Source organism: Psammomys obesus, unplaced genomic scaffold (genome assembly GCF_907164565.1).
Source record: "Psammomys obesus unplaced genomic scaffold, mPsaObe1.curated_primary_1811, whole genome shotgun sequence".
Classification (NCBI taxonomy): Eukaryota; Metazoa; Chordata; class Mammalia; order Rodentia; family Muridae; genus Psammomys; species Psammomys obesus.
In genome coordinates this window covers 3,287,621-3,300,781 of record NW_026590767.1, presented here as the reverse complement: position 1 = coordinate 3,300,781, position 13,161 = coordinate 3,287,621, and the positions used below count along the sequence as shown (strand labels likewise).

The window sequence follows — 13,161 nt, the reverse complement described above, 5'->3', positions numbered from 1 at the left end:
CACACACACACACACACACACACACACACACACACACACACACACACTCGCACACAGAGGAAACCATTTCCCAGACTCAATCAAAGCTCCCAGCTCCACCTCTTCATAGAAACCCTGTCCTTTGTGATCTCCAACTTTGCAGAGTACTACTACTTAGGATACAAAGCTGGAGGACTTTTTCCCCTACTAGTTCACAAAGCAGTTTGGGAGAGAGAGATGTGTGTGGGGGGGGGGTGGCAATCCTTTGATCTCTTCCTTCTCTCACTGAGACCGGCACAGGAAACTGTCACAGATGGAGCAGGATGGTCTGAGGAGTGATGCTCCCTGGTCCCAGTGGACCACAGCTCTGCCTGGCTATTGGTGCTCTGGGAAGAGGAAAACCTCAAATTTACTGGCCTAACAGCACAGCCACAGGACAGGCGGCTTGCCTGGCAGAGCACAGAGAGAGTTGTCTGCTTTTGTTCAAATGGAGGGTATCCTGAAGTAGACGGTTCAGGGGCTGGCTACCCAGCACACAGTGGGCAGTGGCACCTGTGTTGTGCCGAACTTCCCTCCACCTTTTCTCCCTGTTTCTTCCTGCCAGTGTCTACTGGAGTGTGGGTGTGTGGTGATGAGTTAGAATGAGGTTATCTGGAGACTGGGTATAGAGCCTTTCCACTGCAAGGTACTGAGTTTAACAAACAAGAATCCAAGGCAGATTATGAAGTGCAATTGAAGGTTTCCCCCAAACCCAATAGAGCTGCCATTTGGGTCAGCTGGCCCACTTCCGGGTATATGACAGAAAGAAATGAAAGGAGACTCCCACATAGACCTGTATGGCTGTATTTACTGCAGCACTGTTCATAGCAGCTAAGGAGGAAAAATACCTGGGGTCCCGCAGTAGACACATAAAGAAAATGTGGAATAGATACACCACAGAATCTTATTCGGACAAAGTGGATGGAACCAGAGCACATGAGGAAATAACTCAGACGGCTGCCACCGGCTCTCCCGTAAACACACACCTTAAAAATCCCATCAGAATGTGCAGTAGTGACCCCCTGCAGCTGGGACAAAGTGGATGACAGAGGGAGGGTGGGTAACAGGCGTTAAAACAGACACAGGTATGTGTTCCTACATTCTACACCCCAGTGGGGACTGCACTTCACAACAACCAGCTACAGACATTACAAATGACGAACAGAGAGGAGCTTGAAGACTCCACACTCAGGGTAATAGCGAGGAGACGGGGAATAAATTAGCCCAATTTGACCAGTACATGTCGTGTGGTTATAGTGCAATCCCTCACAGGACCTCGTAGGTGTGTGCAGTGGTTGTGTGCTCATCAGGAAATGGGCATGTTCACTTCCCTGACTTGATTAGCATCCATTTTATACCTGTATTGGATTGTCACAAGGTATCGGTTGCTATGTGCAATCAAAATGCTAATAAAGGGGCTAGAGAGCTAGCTCAGCTGCTACCAGCTCAGACTACTATCGAGGAGGACCTGAGTTCGGTTTTCAGTATCCTTGTCAGCAGCTCGCAACTGCTTATAATTCCAACTTCAAGGAATCCAACACCCTCTTCTGTCCTCTACAGATACCTGCACTTACGTGTATACCCCCTCAAGCATCACCTACTCAAAATTAAACACAAAGAACAGATCTTTAGAATTCTAATTATTAATAAGGGAGAGTCAGAGGCTGAAGAGAAGCATCCAACCTTTGCTCTCACCCAGGAAAGACATGAGACCAAGACGGGCCTCACTCTGGCCCTCCAAGCCCTGCCCCCATCCACAGGTCAGCTTACCTGGTGATCACGTAGGGCGCAAAGCACACGAGAAAGGTCCCTATGAAGGTGCTGATCTTCTTGGTGGCACGCTGTCGCCTCCGCTTCTGTTCCTCCAGACAGCGTTCCCTCACACTGCACAGGGAAGAGAGGAGACCTTAACGCATGGGGTGGCCTGGCCAGGACACAGGGAAGTGCTACCCATGAACTCAAACAATGGCTTCTAGGCACCTGCGGCTATGAAGCCAGAGACAGTCTTTCACCCTTGGTCAAGCTGTGTGACATTGCCAAGGTCATTATCTGTAATGTAACATATCACACACCATATTTTGATGGTGTGCTTTCTTACAGATGATGCAACATGATATTAAATGGGATTGTCTGAAGAATTAAATGCACAACCACGCACAGTGTTCTAGTTTCCTTTCTGTTTTCTGTGATAAAACATCCTGAGCAAAAGCAGTTCAGGAGAGGGAAGGGGCTTATCTGGCTAACACTTCCGTGACACAGCCTATTATTTGGTGGAAAGCAGGAACTCAGGTAGCCAGTCACATTACATCCACAATCCAGAGAAGAGAAAAGCAAACAAAATAATGCTGTCGTCTGCTTAGTTATGCCACTAGCTTTCTCCTGCCCCAAGTTTGGAACCCCCTGTGCGGGGAATGATGTCATCCTGATGTCAATGAATAACCAAGACAATGCTACAGGCCCACGAGTGGAATGGAAGTTTTGGTTTCTTTAAACACTCAGTTATGCTATGTAAGCAGGGGTTTGTTTTAATCCCAAGTGTGGGATATGGGACTGCTTTAGTTTATCCACAGCTGATTACTGCCCTTCTGTCGATCAGAGAGGGGTGTGGTCTTTGCCAGCTGTAGTTAGTTTAATTCTGAGGACTCTGAGAGCGTATAAAGACCAGAGCACAGAAAGGAGAGAAAGGGACGCTTCGAACGCTTCTCTGAGAAAGAGGAAGGCTACTGTTTCATCCGCTGGTTCGCTGGTTTGCTGGTTAGCTGGACTTCTGGAAGACTGACTGAGATTGATATTTTTCTCAAAGAACCTGAAGATCCTAGACAGCCTGAATAGAGGTTAAAACCTAGCATCTACACACAGGCCTACCTGATCTAGATAATTTCTCAGCTGAAATGCTCTTCCCAGGTAATTCTAGGTTGTAGCAAATTGACATTTAAAACTAACCATCACACACACACACACACACACATTTTCTATAAAATGTATACAGTGCACAAATGAATAGAACAAAATAAAAAAGAATAACATGAATAATGCAAAATAAATAATATAATTACAGAGTATATTATACATAAGACAATACAATTAGTATTGTACAACAAATACAAATAAACACAAACTTATTATTATAACTGCTTATATCACTCACTGATTCCCCTGAACAATCCTGGTGGTACAATCTGTGTGTTGTCTTTTCTTATTTTTATCGTTTTCAGTCCTGCAGGGGCTATTCCCTTCCTGTGGCGCTCACCTACTATAACAGTCTATGTTAACTGTCAACCTGACAGACTTTAGGATCACCTGGGAATGTGCCCCTGCTTCGCTATGGGGAATTATCTTGATTACATTTATTGATATGTGGAGACCCATCTTAGCTGTGGGCATGTGCGGTTCCTGGCCGAGGGTCCTGGGCTGTTTGAAATGGGAAGAACGAGCTGAGCGCTGGCATTTATTATTGTCTGCTTCCTGGTTACAAATACGATGTGACCAGCTGCCTCGAGCTTCACTGCCTTGATTGCCCTGCTTTGATGGACTGTCCCTTGGATTGTGGAGAAAAAGAAGCTCTCTCCTTCAATTTGCTTTTATCAGAGTATTTTTCCCACGGCAACAAGAAATCTGCCCTGTTTCAGACGGATGAAGAGGAGCTCTGTGAAGAGGGGGGACAGATGAGTAGCAGCAGCTCTGAATTGTGTTCATGTGACTTGAAGATCTTTTTTTCCAGCCAGGTGGTGATGCACACTTTTAATCCCAGCACTCTGGAGGCAGAGGCAGGTGGATCTCTGTGAGTTCAAAGCCAGCCTGGTCTGCAAAGTGAGTTCCAGGACAGCCAAGTCTACACAGAGAAACCCTGTCTCTTTTTCACTGGGGTGGCCTGGGCTCTCTCCACACAATATAACATAAGAGTTCCTCCTCACCAGCAGCTCTACTTCTCTTGTCTCAAACCATCTTCATCTCTGCCTGGATCTTCACTGGGGCCACTGAAGGAAAGTTACTTGTTTCCTCCAGAGACCAATCGAGGAGAAGTTAAGTGACAGCCAAGTCCTCTTGGCATTGAGGATGCCACTTAGGAGTTGGAATCAAGAACCCCGAATGCCTCTGGTCACGCCCTCCCTGTTCCTGCTCCACTCCAATCTAAGCCCTCTCCGGAACTGATCTCTCTCCACCAGTAGAAACCAGTTGCCTTTGCAGCTCGAGTGTGCACGGATGGTTGAGTGTGTGCCATGCTATCACAGGCACGGGACATAGGAAGACAGCTTCCTAACAAGACAGCCCAGCGCCAGCTTCCATAAGCTCTATCTTGTAGCGCTGAGTGTGAACGTAGCTCAGCAGAGAGGGAGACTGGAGGCAGTCCAGTCAAGTTGCCCAGCAAGCCAATTTGGCAGAATCTGGCTTGGGCTGTAGTGACTCGTCCCTGAAGACCAGCTGATGTGCTGCACAAAAACAAGCAGTACAGAAAAGGTCCATGAACTAGATCCAAGTACAGCATTAAAGCTGGGGCCGCCCACTGCCTCCAGGAGATTTAGTGCTGAGTGAGGTCTCTCCTCACTGAGACGTCTTCTCACCTGGGCAGTTTGGATGGAAGGATCGGTATTCTTGCTGCATCCTCTTTCTGCTTTTATTTACATTTATGGAGTTCAGAACTAGGCTTAGAATCTGTGTCCTGCTGTCTGAAAATGTGTTGGTCACAACTGATGCTACTAATTACAGTCTAGTGATTAACACTAACAATGTCTGGGTCTCTATCATGTGTCATGATAGATGCTGTGATGAGGTTTCATATGAATTTGTTTAGTTGACACTCACAGTGTGTCTAGAGGACAAGGATGGTGTCATTATTTATGGTCCCACGTTTGAAAGAGACTGGGATTCCAGAGAGTGAAGGCTTTGCTCAGGATCACATAGCAAATTCACTCCATTTCTGAGTGGTGACTATAGGGTAGCCAGCACTTGATCAGACATTACCTCTGTTTGGTATTGACAGCCTTCCGTCCCAAACAGTTACCAGGGAGCTAGCCTAGGTTCCAAGGGGAATCCCACATCTGAGAAGCCCTCTCTGTCCCTAACAGGCCAGGATGTCAGATGAAGACAGGATCTGAATGCAGACCAGAGTCTGGAACCAAGTGCATTCGTATATACCAGCTATCTGTGTCATGATAGAGTGAAGTCCCTTGGCCTTTCCTGTGGTGGGCCTGAGGTCACTGAGCTCCTGCTCAACTTACATCCATGACTTCCTGACCATGTGTGATTTTGTGTAGCATTTTCCACTAAGACTCATTGGCTCCTGTGGCTTGTGCAGCCTGTGGTTGGTGTGGCCTAGAGATCTGGGTACAGGAACATGACCATCTCAACTGCCTTGGTTTAAAACCTGAAGTTCCTCAGTTTGGGAGTCTCAGTCTAGAGCAAAGAAGAACAGCGGTGACCTCAGGAGCAGGAGGCTCGGAGTTACTCCCCACATTGGAGGTCTATCTGCAGATTCCCAGATGATGAGTGGTGGAGTGCAGATTTGGGGTGCTGCCTGAGTGCCTGAGCCATCACACTACATTCTTCTATGACAACATCGGAGCACTCCAACATCCAATAAACAGACATACCAAATTCATACGAAGGACTCCACAAGGTAAGAAGAGCTCCATGCACATGTCCTCTTCTGTGTGTGACACTGACAATGTTGTCAGCTCTCAGGTGCTTTAGAGTGAAAGCCCTCTGGCTTAGGTATACTGTCTTAGGAGAGCCCTGCTCTCCTGACCCTGTGGCCTCAAGGAAGCCACCAAGCCTCTCTGAACATGAGTCCCACTTCTCAGAGGGGGATTTCACCAATGCTCTAAGTAGACCTATAGTTCCTCATAGGGATAGATGTGAGTGACTGGTTAGTGGGACATTGGGAGGTAGGGAGCTTCTATATGCTCTTTAAGGAGTCAGGGTTCTGATGAGAGGCTGGGGTCCTTCTCTCTCCATAACAGACCTTCTCTCCACCATACCATGAGGAACGTAATATCTGTAAAGGGCTTGGGGGTCTTCTGGGAGACAGATGCTTGAATGACTGAAGCAGGAAGAGGCTGGGACTGTCACTGTCACTCCCCAGGCTGCACAGAGCCTCAGAGATCTGCCTCCTTGTCTACTCAGGGACAGGTTAAGCAGATGATGCTCTGCAGCTGAGTCTCTTCTTTGGGCTTTGCTATTGGCTAATAGCCTAGTGGTCAGGTGTGAAGAGCCAGAGCTGGACTTCCAGGTTTAAATCCAGGTACCATCACTTTATCGTGGTGTGGCTTTAAGCAGGTGGTGCAACCCCTCTGTACGTCAGCTCCCTCATCTCTAAAAACGAGGCTGGCGAGAGCACCTGCCTTGTAGGGTCACACTTCAGTGGCTGAGATAAAATACGGAAAGTGCTAAGAACTGTGCTTGACTCTGTGAGCACTTACCGGCTGTTAACCAACACCATTCTCTACCCCACATGCACTCATCGGGAAAACTGGGTACTGTGTTCCAGCTCTGCCTTGAACCTCTGAGCCACGGGGTTTCCTATTTCTGCGAAAGTCCTGCTTGTCCCATACTAGATTCTAATGTGGTGATCATTGGAACACAGAGCGTTCCACTGCAGAGGGCACTCTGCCCCAGGGTCCCGTTGCTGCTGAGACAGAACAGTAGGCTCTGCAGCAATAGGCCTACCCAAGCTTACAGATGAGGAAACTGAGGCTTAAAGGAATGAAGGACCTGCCTGCCTTGAAAGTCAGGTACAAGCGGAATTGCAGATACACAGGCACTGTCTGCCAGCCTACTGCTTCCAGTTAGGGTGTGCCACTCCATCCCTTGTGAAGAAAAAGGCCGAATGAAGCCAGCTCTACTTTTCCTGCCTGGGCTCTGCTGTTTTCTGGGTAACAATGCAGTGGTGGCAGAAGGTGAGTAAGGTCGGGTGACTCTGTGCTCAGGGAAGCTTCTTGACCATCCGCTTAGCACCCCATCACTCAGCCAGATATGAGACCCCTCATTGGGCTCTCAGAATGATGTGATCACAAAACCACTTGCCATTTCCTTCAGCATAGCGTTGTAATGCTGAGTTCTCGAAAAGCTTGCATTCCTATGAGCTGCCATTGTGTTCATTCTTAGATGAAGACACTGAGGACCCAAAGGGTGTAGGACATCCCCAAGAATATACTGGCAGTTTGGGACAGTACCAAGTCTCAGCTCTCCTGATCTCAGACTCCCATCACCACCCCTGGCCTGGTGGTGGCACCCAGAGTCCTTAGACTCTTAGTCATAGTCTGTGGTGCAGAGAACAAGGGGTGCAAAGATCACTCTGATCACAGTGTGAACATGTTTCTGTCCTAGGGGGGTGTCACAAGATTTGTGCAGGATTAAGATTTTTGAGACCAAAGCAGACAGGCTCTCTGGCTTTGTGACACGTGAGGTCAAAGAGATGCACTCAGCAGGTTCCAGGAACAGCAACTCTGGAAGTATCTGAGCAGGCAGTGAGGCAGGTAACCCCAGAAACCTCAGACATGGCTCTGAGTCCTCAGTGATCTGAGATGAACATTGTCCATCCAGGGCCCACACTTGGAGCACTCATAGGCTGTTCAGCATTGGTTTTCTGGCTCTTACGACATGGGACAAGATGGCTGGTGGTGGGAAAGAGCCCTGAGTTTGTGGTTAGGATGCAGGCACTAGCAGCCCCCCTCTCACATCTAGCCAAAGTGGTCCCTTCACATTAAAGCTGGAGCCCGCATATGTAAACTCCTAATTTTCTAGGGCACAGAATCCTTGTCTGAATGCCTTGATTCTGCTTCCAAAAGACATGCAGAGCCCAAAAGTGGGCTGTACTTCCGTTGTGCTCAGCTCAAGGCCTGAAGAGCATCTCTCTGTGTGACTGGCAGTGTGCACAGGGCCCCAGAGAGGCACCTGAGGTGCTGGGCAGAGTCAGGGATGGAGAAATAAGGTAAGTGGACCACTTAGTGCTGCCTAGCCAAGATAAGGCTAGCCTCCAGGAGCCTGTAGATCCTAAATTTGAGCCCCACTTTTAGGAGGTATATCTCTGCCAAGATAGGGGGTTTAGAACACTACATTTCATGTAATAAATTTAGAACTTCTAAGTATCTATAAAGACAGTTTGTGAGCCACTATCTGCCTGGTTGCTCCATCTATAAATTTCAAGGACAGACTTGGGTGTGAACCTGGGTGTGAGCAACTTTTTAGAGTTCATCAGTTTCCCCTTCACCCTTTTTGGACCAACTTCTGCCTCTGCAAAGTCAAGGGCACAGTGAGATTCTGCCTCCTTAGCCAATCTCTGCCGTCCCACAGCACCATCCCTCAGCCAGCCCCTATGGCCATGGTTCACAGCATGTTGAGGGAGTGGAGAGAGACCCCTGTAATACTGGGAGGAAGGCCCCACTCAGCTTGTAGAAGAGACTCTGTCACCAACAGCTTCCGTCTGGGATGCCATCCACCTGAGACCAGCCTGAGCTGGTCTGGAAAGAGAGGACACTAGACCATCAGGCCTGATCTGCTCGGCTATACCTGTCAGGAGCAGGAGATGTTTAACTAGAGCAGCAGCTCTCACCATTACGCTGCAGTCCTTTAATACAGTTCCTCGTATTGTTGTAGCCTCCAACCACAAATTATTTTCATCTCCACATCATAATTGTAATTTTGCTACTGTTATGAATCAAAATGTAAATATCTGCCCCCCCCCCATGGTCTTAAGCAACCCCTGTGAAAAGGTTGTTCAAGCCTCAAAGGGGTTGTGAGCCCCAGGCTAAGAACTGCTGAACTAGAGCCTGGCCAGAACTTTGGCTCGGAGAACTGAATGGCAGACACTAGGCGGATGGAGAGCTGGGTGTGGACAAGACACAGCAATGTGTAACCTGCTTCCTAAATGAAGTGACTTGGGAAACCACAGAACAACAGAGCCGGGAGATGCCACTCTGGGTCTCAGGTTTAGGTACCGCTACTTAGCAGGTAACTGCAGCAAAGGTGTAAAGCTTGCTACTCAGCTCGCAGGAAAGTCAGCTACCTCTGTCCCCACTTACCACATGGTACCTGGGCTGCAGGCAACACAAAGCACATCCCTTTTGGCTAAGACCCGGGGTGAGGGAAGTAGCTGGGATGACTTCCGGCGAACTAAGACTCCACGTGCTGCTCTGGCTGTCCAGAGACTGTCCTGGGACTGACACCCCAAGATGGCATAGCATAAGTTCTTGCACCAAAGGTTATCAGAACCTGAGGTAGGGCAGGAGCCCATTGCAGCTCTTAGAGTTACGACCATGGCTTCTCAACTGAGTCACTAAAGTGGCAGCCAGCTGTCAGGGAGTGCATTGTGTGCTGGCTGTCCTGATCTGTGGAGGACCCCCCACACACACACACACACATCTTGAGACTTCTGGGAAGAACAGCTTGTGTCCACCAGGGAGTCCATGGCTCTGTGACCTGATGGAGCTCCCTGGAGGGGGACCTAGAAGCAGGGGCTCCTCCAAACAGCCTTATGCTTACAGGTCAAGGTTCTCTGCAGAGCTGACAAAGGCCTGGGTTTCTGCCTAGTCTGTCTCTGCTGATGAAACCTCCTAGATACTCATTGTAGTCCTGGCCTGAAGTCAGAGAGCCTGGCAGGAACAGAGGAAGGCCCCTGTCTTTAGATAGAATGCAAAGCAGCCTCTATGCTGGGGAGGGGGGAGGGGGAAGGCTGGAGGTAGGGATTGGGCTTTTTGCATTGTTCTCTCCTGGATCCACTTCTCTTTCCCTCCACTGGGAGGCTCGGGCAAGTGGGCTTTCTAGGATTCGTTCAAGTCTGCAAGAGTTAACATTTCCACGCATCCTCACAGATGCCCTAGTCCCAGCCCCAGGGACAGCTCTTCCTAAAGTGAAGGGCAATGAACAGGAATGTTTCTGCAAGTGTGACTATAGATTCTTTTCCTGAAATGACTGTAAACTTCAGACACAGGCTGAGAGAGCTGATGCAAGCACATTTAGTTTAAGTTTCTGTGGGGAAGATGTTATTCGAGGAAGACAGGACCAGCCTGTCATCTGGAATGACTGCTCAGGGGACGACAGGAAACACACTCAGCCATGCCCTTCCAATGTGCAGGTGTGGTGACATTTGGCATGATGACATTGCTCAAGGCAGGAGTCTCATGAGGGCATTTGCTCAGACCTCCTGTTTGTCCACTCTGCCCTAGAGGGTGAATGTACATTGGGGCCCTCACTCTTCCCTACCCCAAGGCTCCCCAAATCCTGGGGCTCTGCTCACACACAGAACCATAACCTTCCATCTCCAGTGCTCTCTGTATGCTGTATCTTCTGTGTCAAGTCAACTCTGAAGCCCTTACCTAGAGTCGCAGGCAGCAGAGAGGGAGCCTGGTTTTAATGTCTGTGAACTGGCAGAGGCCACAGAGACAGCCTCCCTCTGATATCCTAGTCTCTAGGGGAAAGACGAGGTGAGCTCAGGACAGCCTCATTGACAGTTCCCTTCTTCTCTCCCTAAGAGACATTAAGGACCACAGCGGTTCTCAGCCGGTCCTTTCGTTTGCCTCCTCCTTCTTCTGAGAAATAGCAGGTCAAGAAGATGGGTGGGCAGGCTTAGTACAAATTCTTGAAGGGACCTTGAGGCTCCAGGGAGAGGAGCTCAAGGTGGCGCCACGCCCAAGATAGCAAGGACCCAGAGGAATAAATACCTGCAGTTTGATGAGTTCTTAGGGGGGTTCCAAGCCGCTAGACAACCCCCGTCTCAGATCCAAACCATTTTCAAGCTTCGCCCAGTGAACAGAGCCCACTGCCCAGGATGAGTATAAGGATAAGGAGGAAGTTCTGGTTGGGATTTTGGTCCAGTGTTTCGGAAAGTGAAGCTCCAGGTACCTGTTTCAACACCTGCCATTCTACCTTTGCTTAATGCGGGTGAGCCAGAAAGAGCATCTCTCAAGGCCCTAACTACCCTGGATCCTGGGACCTTCCCAACACATTACCAGGTCCCCAGAGCCCTGGCTCAGGCCGCTCACCTGGGATGGATGTCCACCAACAGCACGAGCGTCTGCATGGTGATCACGTCGATGCGCTTGCAGTGGAAGCGGGCCACCTTGAGCACCTTGAGGTACGTGAAACAGAGCACAATGAAGGAGAGGAGGAAGCTGAGCGCATGGAAGGCGCTAGTGAAGACAGCAAAGCGCAGGCGCTCGTCCGGCCGCCGGCTGCACAGGGTGCAAGAGGCGTAGAGCTGGTGGAAGCCGAGCCAGGACAGGGCGAGCGCGGTGGCTGGGAAGGTGAGCGCGTGCAGCCACGTGTAGGCCACCATGAACGCGGCATCTCGGAGGCGCATCTTGGCACGGTAGCTCAGCGGGAAGACCACGGCCACCCAGCGGTCGATGCTGAGCGCGGCCATGCTGAGCATGGAGTTGGCAGCCAGGAAGGTGTCGAGGAAGGCGGCCAGGCGGCACAGGCGGTCCCCGGCCGGCTGCCTCTGTGCCACGACGCCGGCCAGGGTTAGCGGCATGTTGACCACGGTGCACAGCAGGTTGCCACAAGTGAGGTTGAGGGTGAAGAGCGCCGGCGCCTGGCGGCGGATGTCAGCGCTGTGCAGGAGGCAGAGCAGCACCAGCCCGTTGGACAGCAGCGACACGGCGATCGTGCCCACCAGCAGCCCCGCCAGGCCCGCGTCCCACGAGTTCATGGTGCGCGCCCGCAGCTGGCGCTCAGGGCCCGCAACCCCGCGCCGCCATGGCGCAGCCCGCCGCCGGCTCAGCCCCTCGGCGGCGCGGCGGCCCAGAGACCCCTGGCCCCTGTCGCCATGGCTACCCGGAGGGCGTCCAGCAACCCAGAGCCCCGCACCACCCTCTGGGCCAGCACCTAGGCGCACAGCCACCTGGAGCCCCGCGCCACCTCCCAGGCGAGCACCTGGGCGCGGAACCACTCAGACTCCGGGTCACCTCACCGGCGGCGGCGAGCACCTGCGCGAGCGGTCACCCGCAGCCCCGCACCGCACCACCTCTTGGCTCGTCGCCGGGTGCCCCGCTGAACTCCTGTAGTGCCCTGGAATCCGGGTTTGCAGGCGCCCGTGGTCACCAGCTTTGCCTCTGCCCGCACCCGCCCTCACTGGGTTCCTCTAAGCTCTGGCTCTGCTCTCACACCCTCCTGCTCTGTGGCTTTCTCTCTGTCTCCCTCTCTCTGCCTCTGTGCTCTGTCTCCGGTGTGCTCTCACTTTCTGCCCCCTCCCCCTCTGCCTCTTCCACCTCCAATTTTCTCCTCCCTTTCTCCTTTCTTTCCTCTTTCTCTTAGGAAACTGGCTGCTTTGGAGACGGAATCCCACCGATTCTCTCTCTCTCTCTCTCTCTCTCTCTCTCTCTCTCTCACACACACACACACACACACACACACTTGGAGGGAAGAAGCCCTGCAGACTCCTTTGCTGGCTCTCCGTGACTCCCCTCCTCCTCTTCCCTCCTATCCTCCCCTATATAAGCTGGAGACAGTCTGAGTCAAGAAAATCTAAGGAAAGAGAGCGATGCCTGGCACCCTGTGTCTCAGTATTGTTTGTCCCAGCCCAGCTGACCAGACCTTGACCCAGCCTACCTACCCATAGCTGCCCAGCATCTGGGGTTGCTGCTGTTATCTTATATGAACTGGGGGGGGGGGGGGGGGGGGGGTTTCGGGGGGGGGGGGGGGGGGGGGGGGGGGGGGTAGGCTTCAGATGAGCTGGGATGGAATTCACAGTTCCATCTTGCATCAGGACCAGAGATCTTCTGCAATCTCCCCCATCTATCTGTAGGCAGTTGCTATACTGCTGGACACTGAATCCCCCAGGGCTTGGTCTCATCACTCTGTAGTCATTCTGTTGCATTCTCAGACCTGTGGAAGGACACTTGAGGGTCACTGGGACATCCCTTGAGGATGCCTTCAGTCAAGAGTGCACTAGATCTGTCCAGAGCCATTAGAAGGATCCCTGGCGTGTCTGGAACTGGGTACGAGTGGTGTCCTGTGCCAGCTGCTGCCTGTCCGTGCTGGGCGTGGCGAGGCAGCAAGTTTAAGCTTATCAGGCATGTGGATGAACTGTCCAGAGGATGGGAGGATAGTGGGTGGCATGAATTGATCCAGACTATGGAAACTTGGGACATCAAGGGTCTCAGCCTCCCCTCGGGTAGACATGTGGGGACTGGCTTTTCTGTCCCC

General features: G+C 51.3%; 1 protein-coding gene across 1 annotated transcript in view; it reads right to left on the bottom strand.

The window, feature by feature from the left end:
- The window catches only part of Gpr26 (G protein-coupled receptor 26), a 19,663-nt gene extending 7,946 nt beyond the window's left edge, over window positions 1-11,717 (bottom strand). The window contains exons 1-2 of the mRNA XM_055608970.1: window positions 10,998-11,717; window positions 1,789-1,902 (exon numbers count right to left, since the gene is read on the bottom strand). Coding sequence (XP_055464945.1) covers window positions 1,789-1,902; window positions 10,998-11,665 — 782 coding nt within the window. The 5' untranslated portion in view covers window positions 11,666-11,717. The remainder of the gene's footprint in view (window positions 1-1,788; window positions 1,903-10,997) is intronic.
- Between the last annotated feature and the right edge of the window lie 1,444 nt (window positions 11,718-13,161).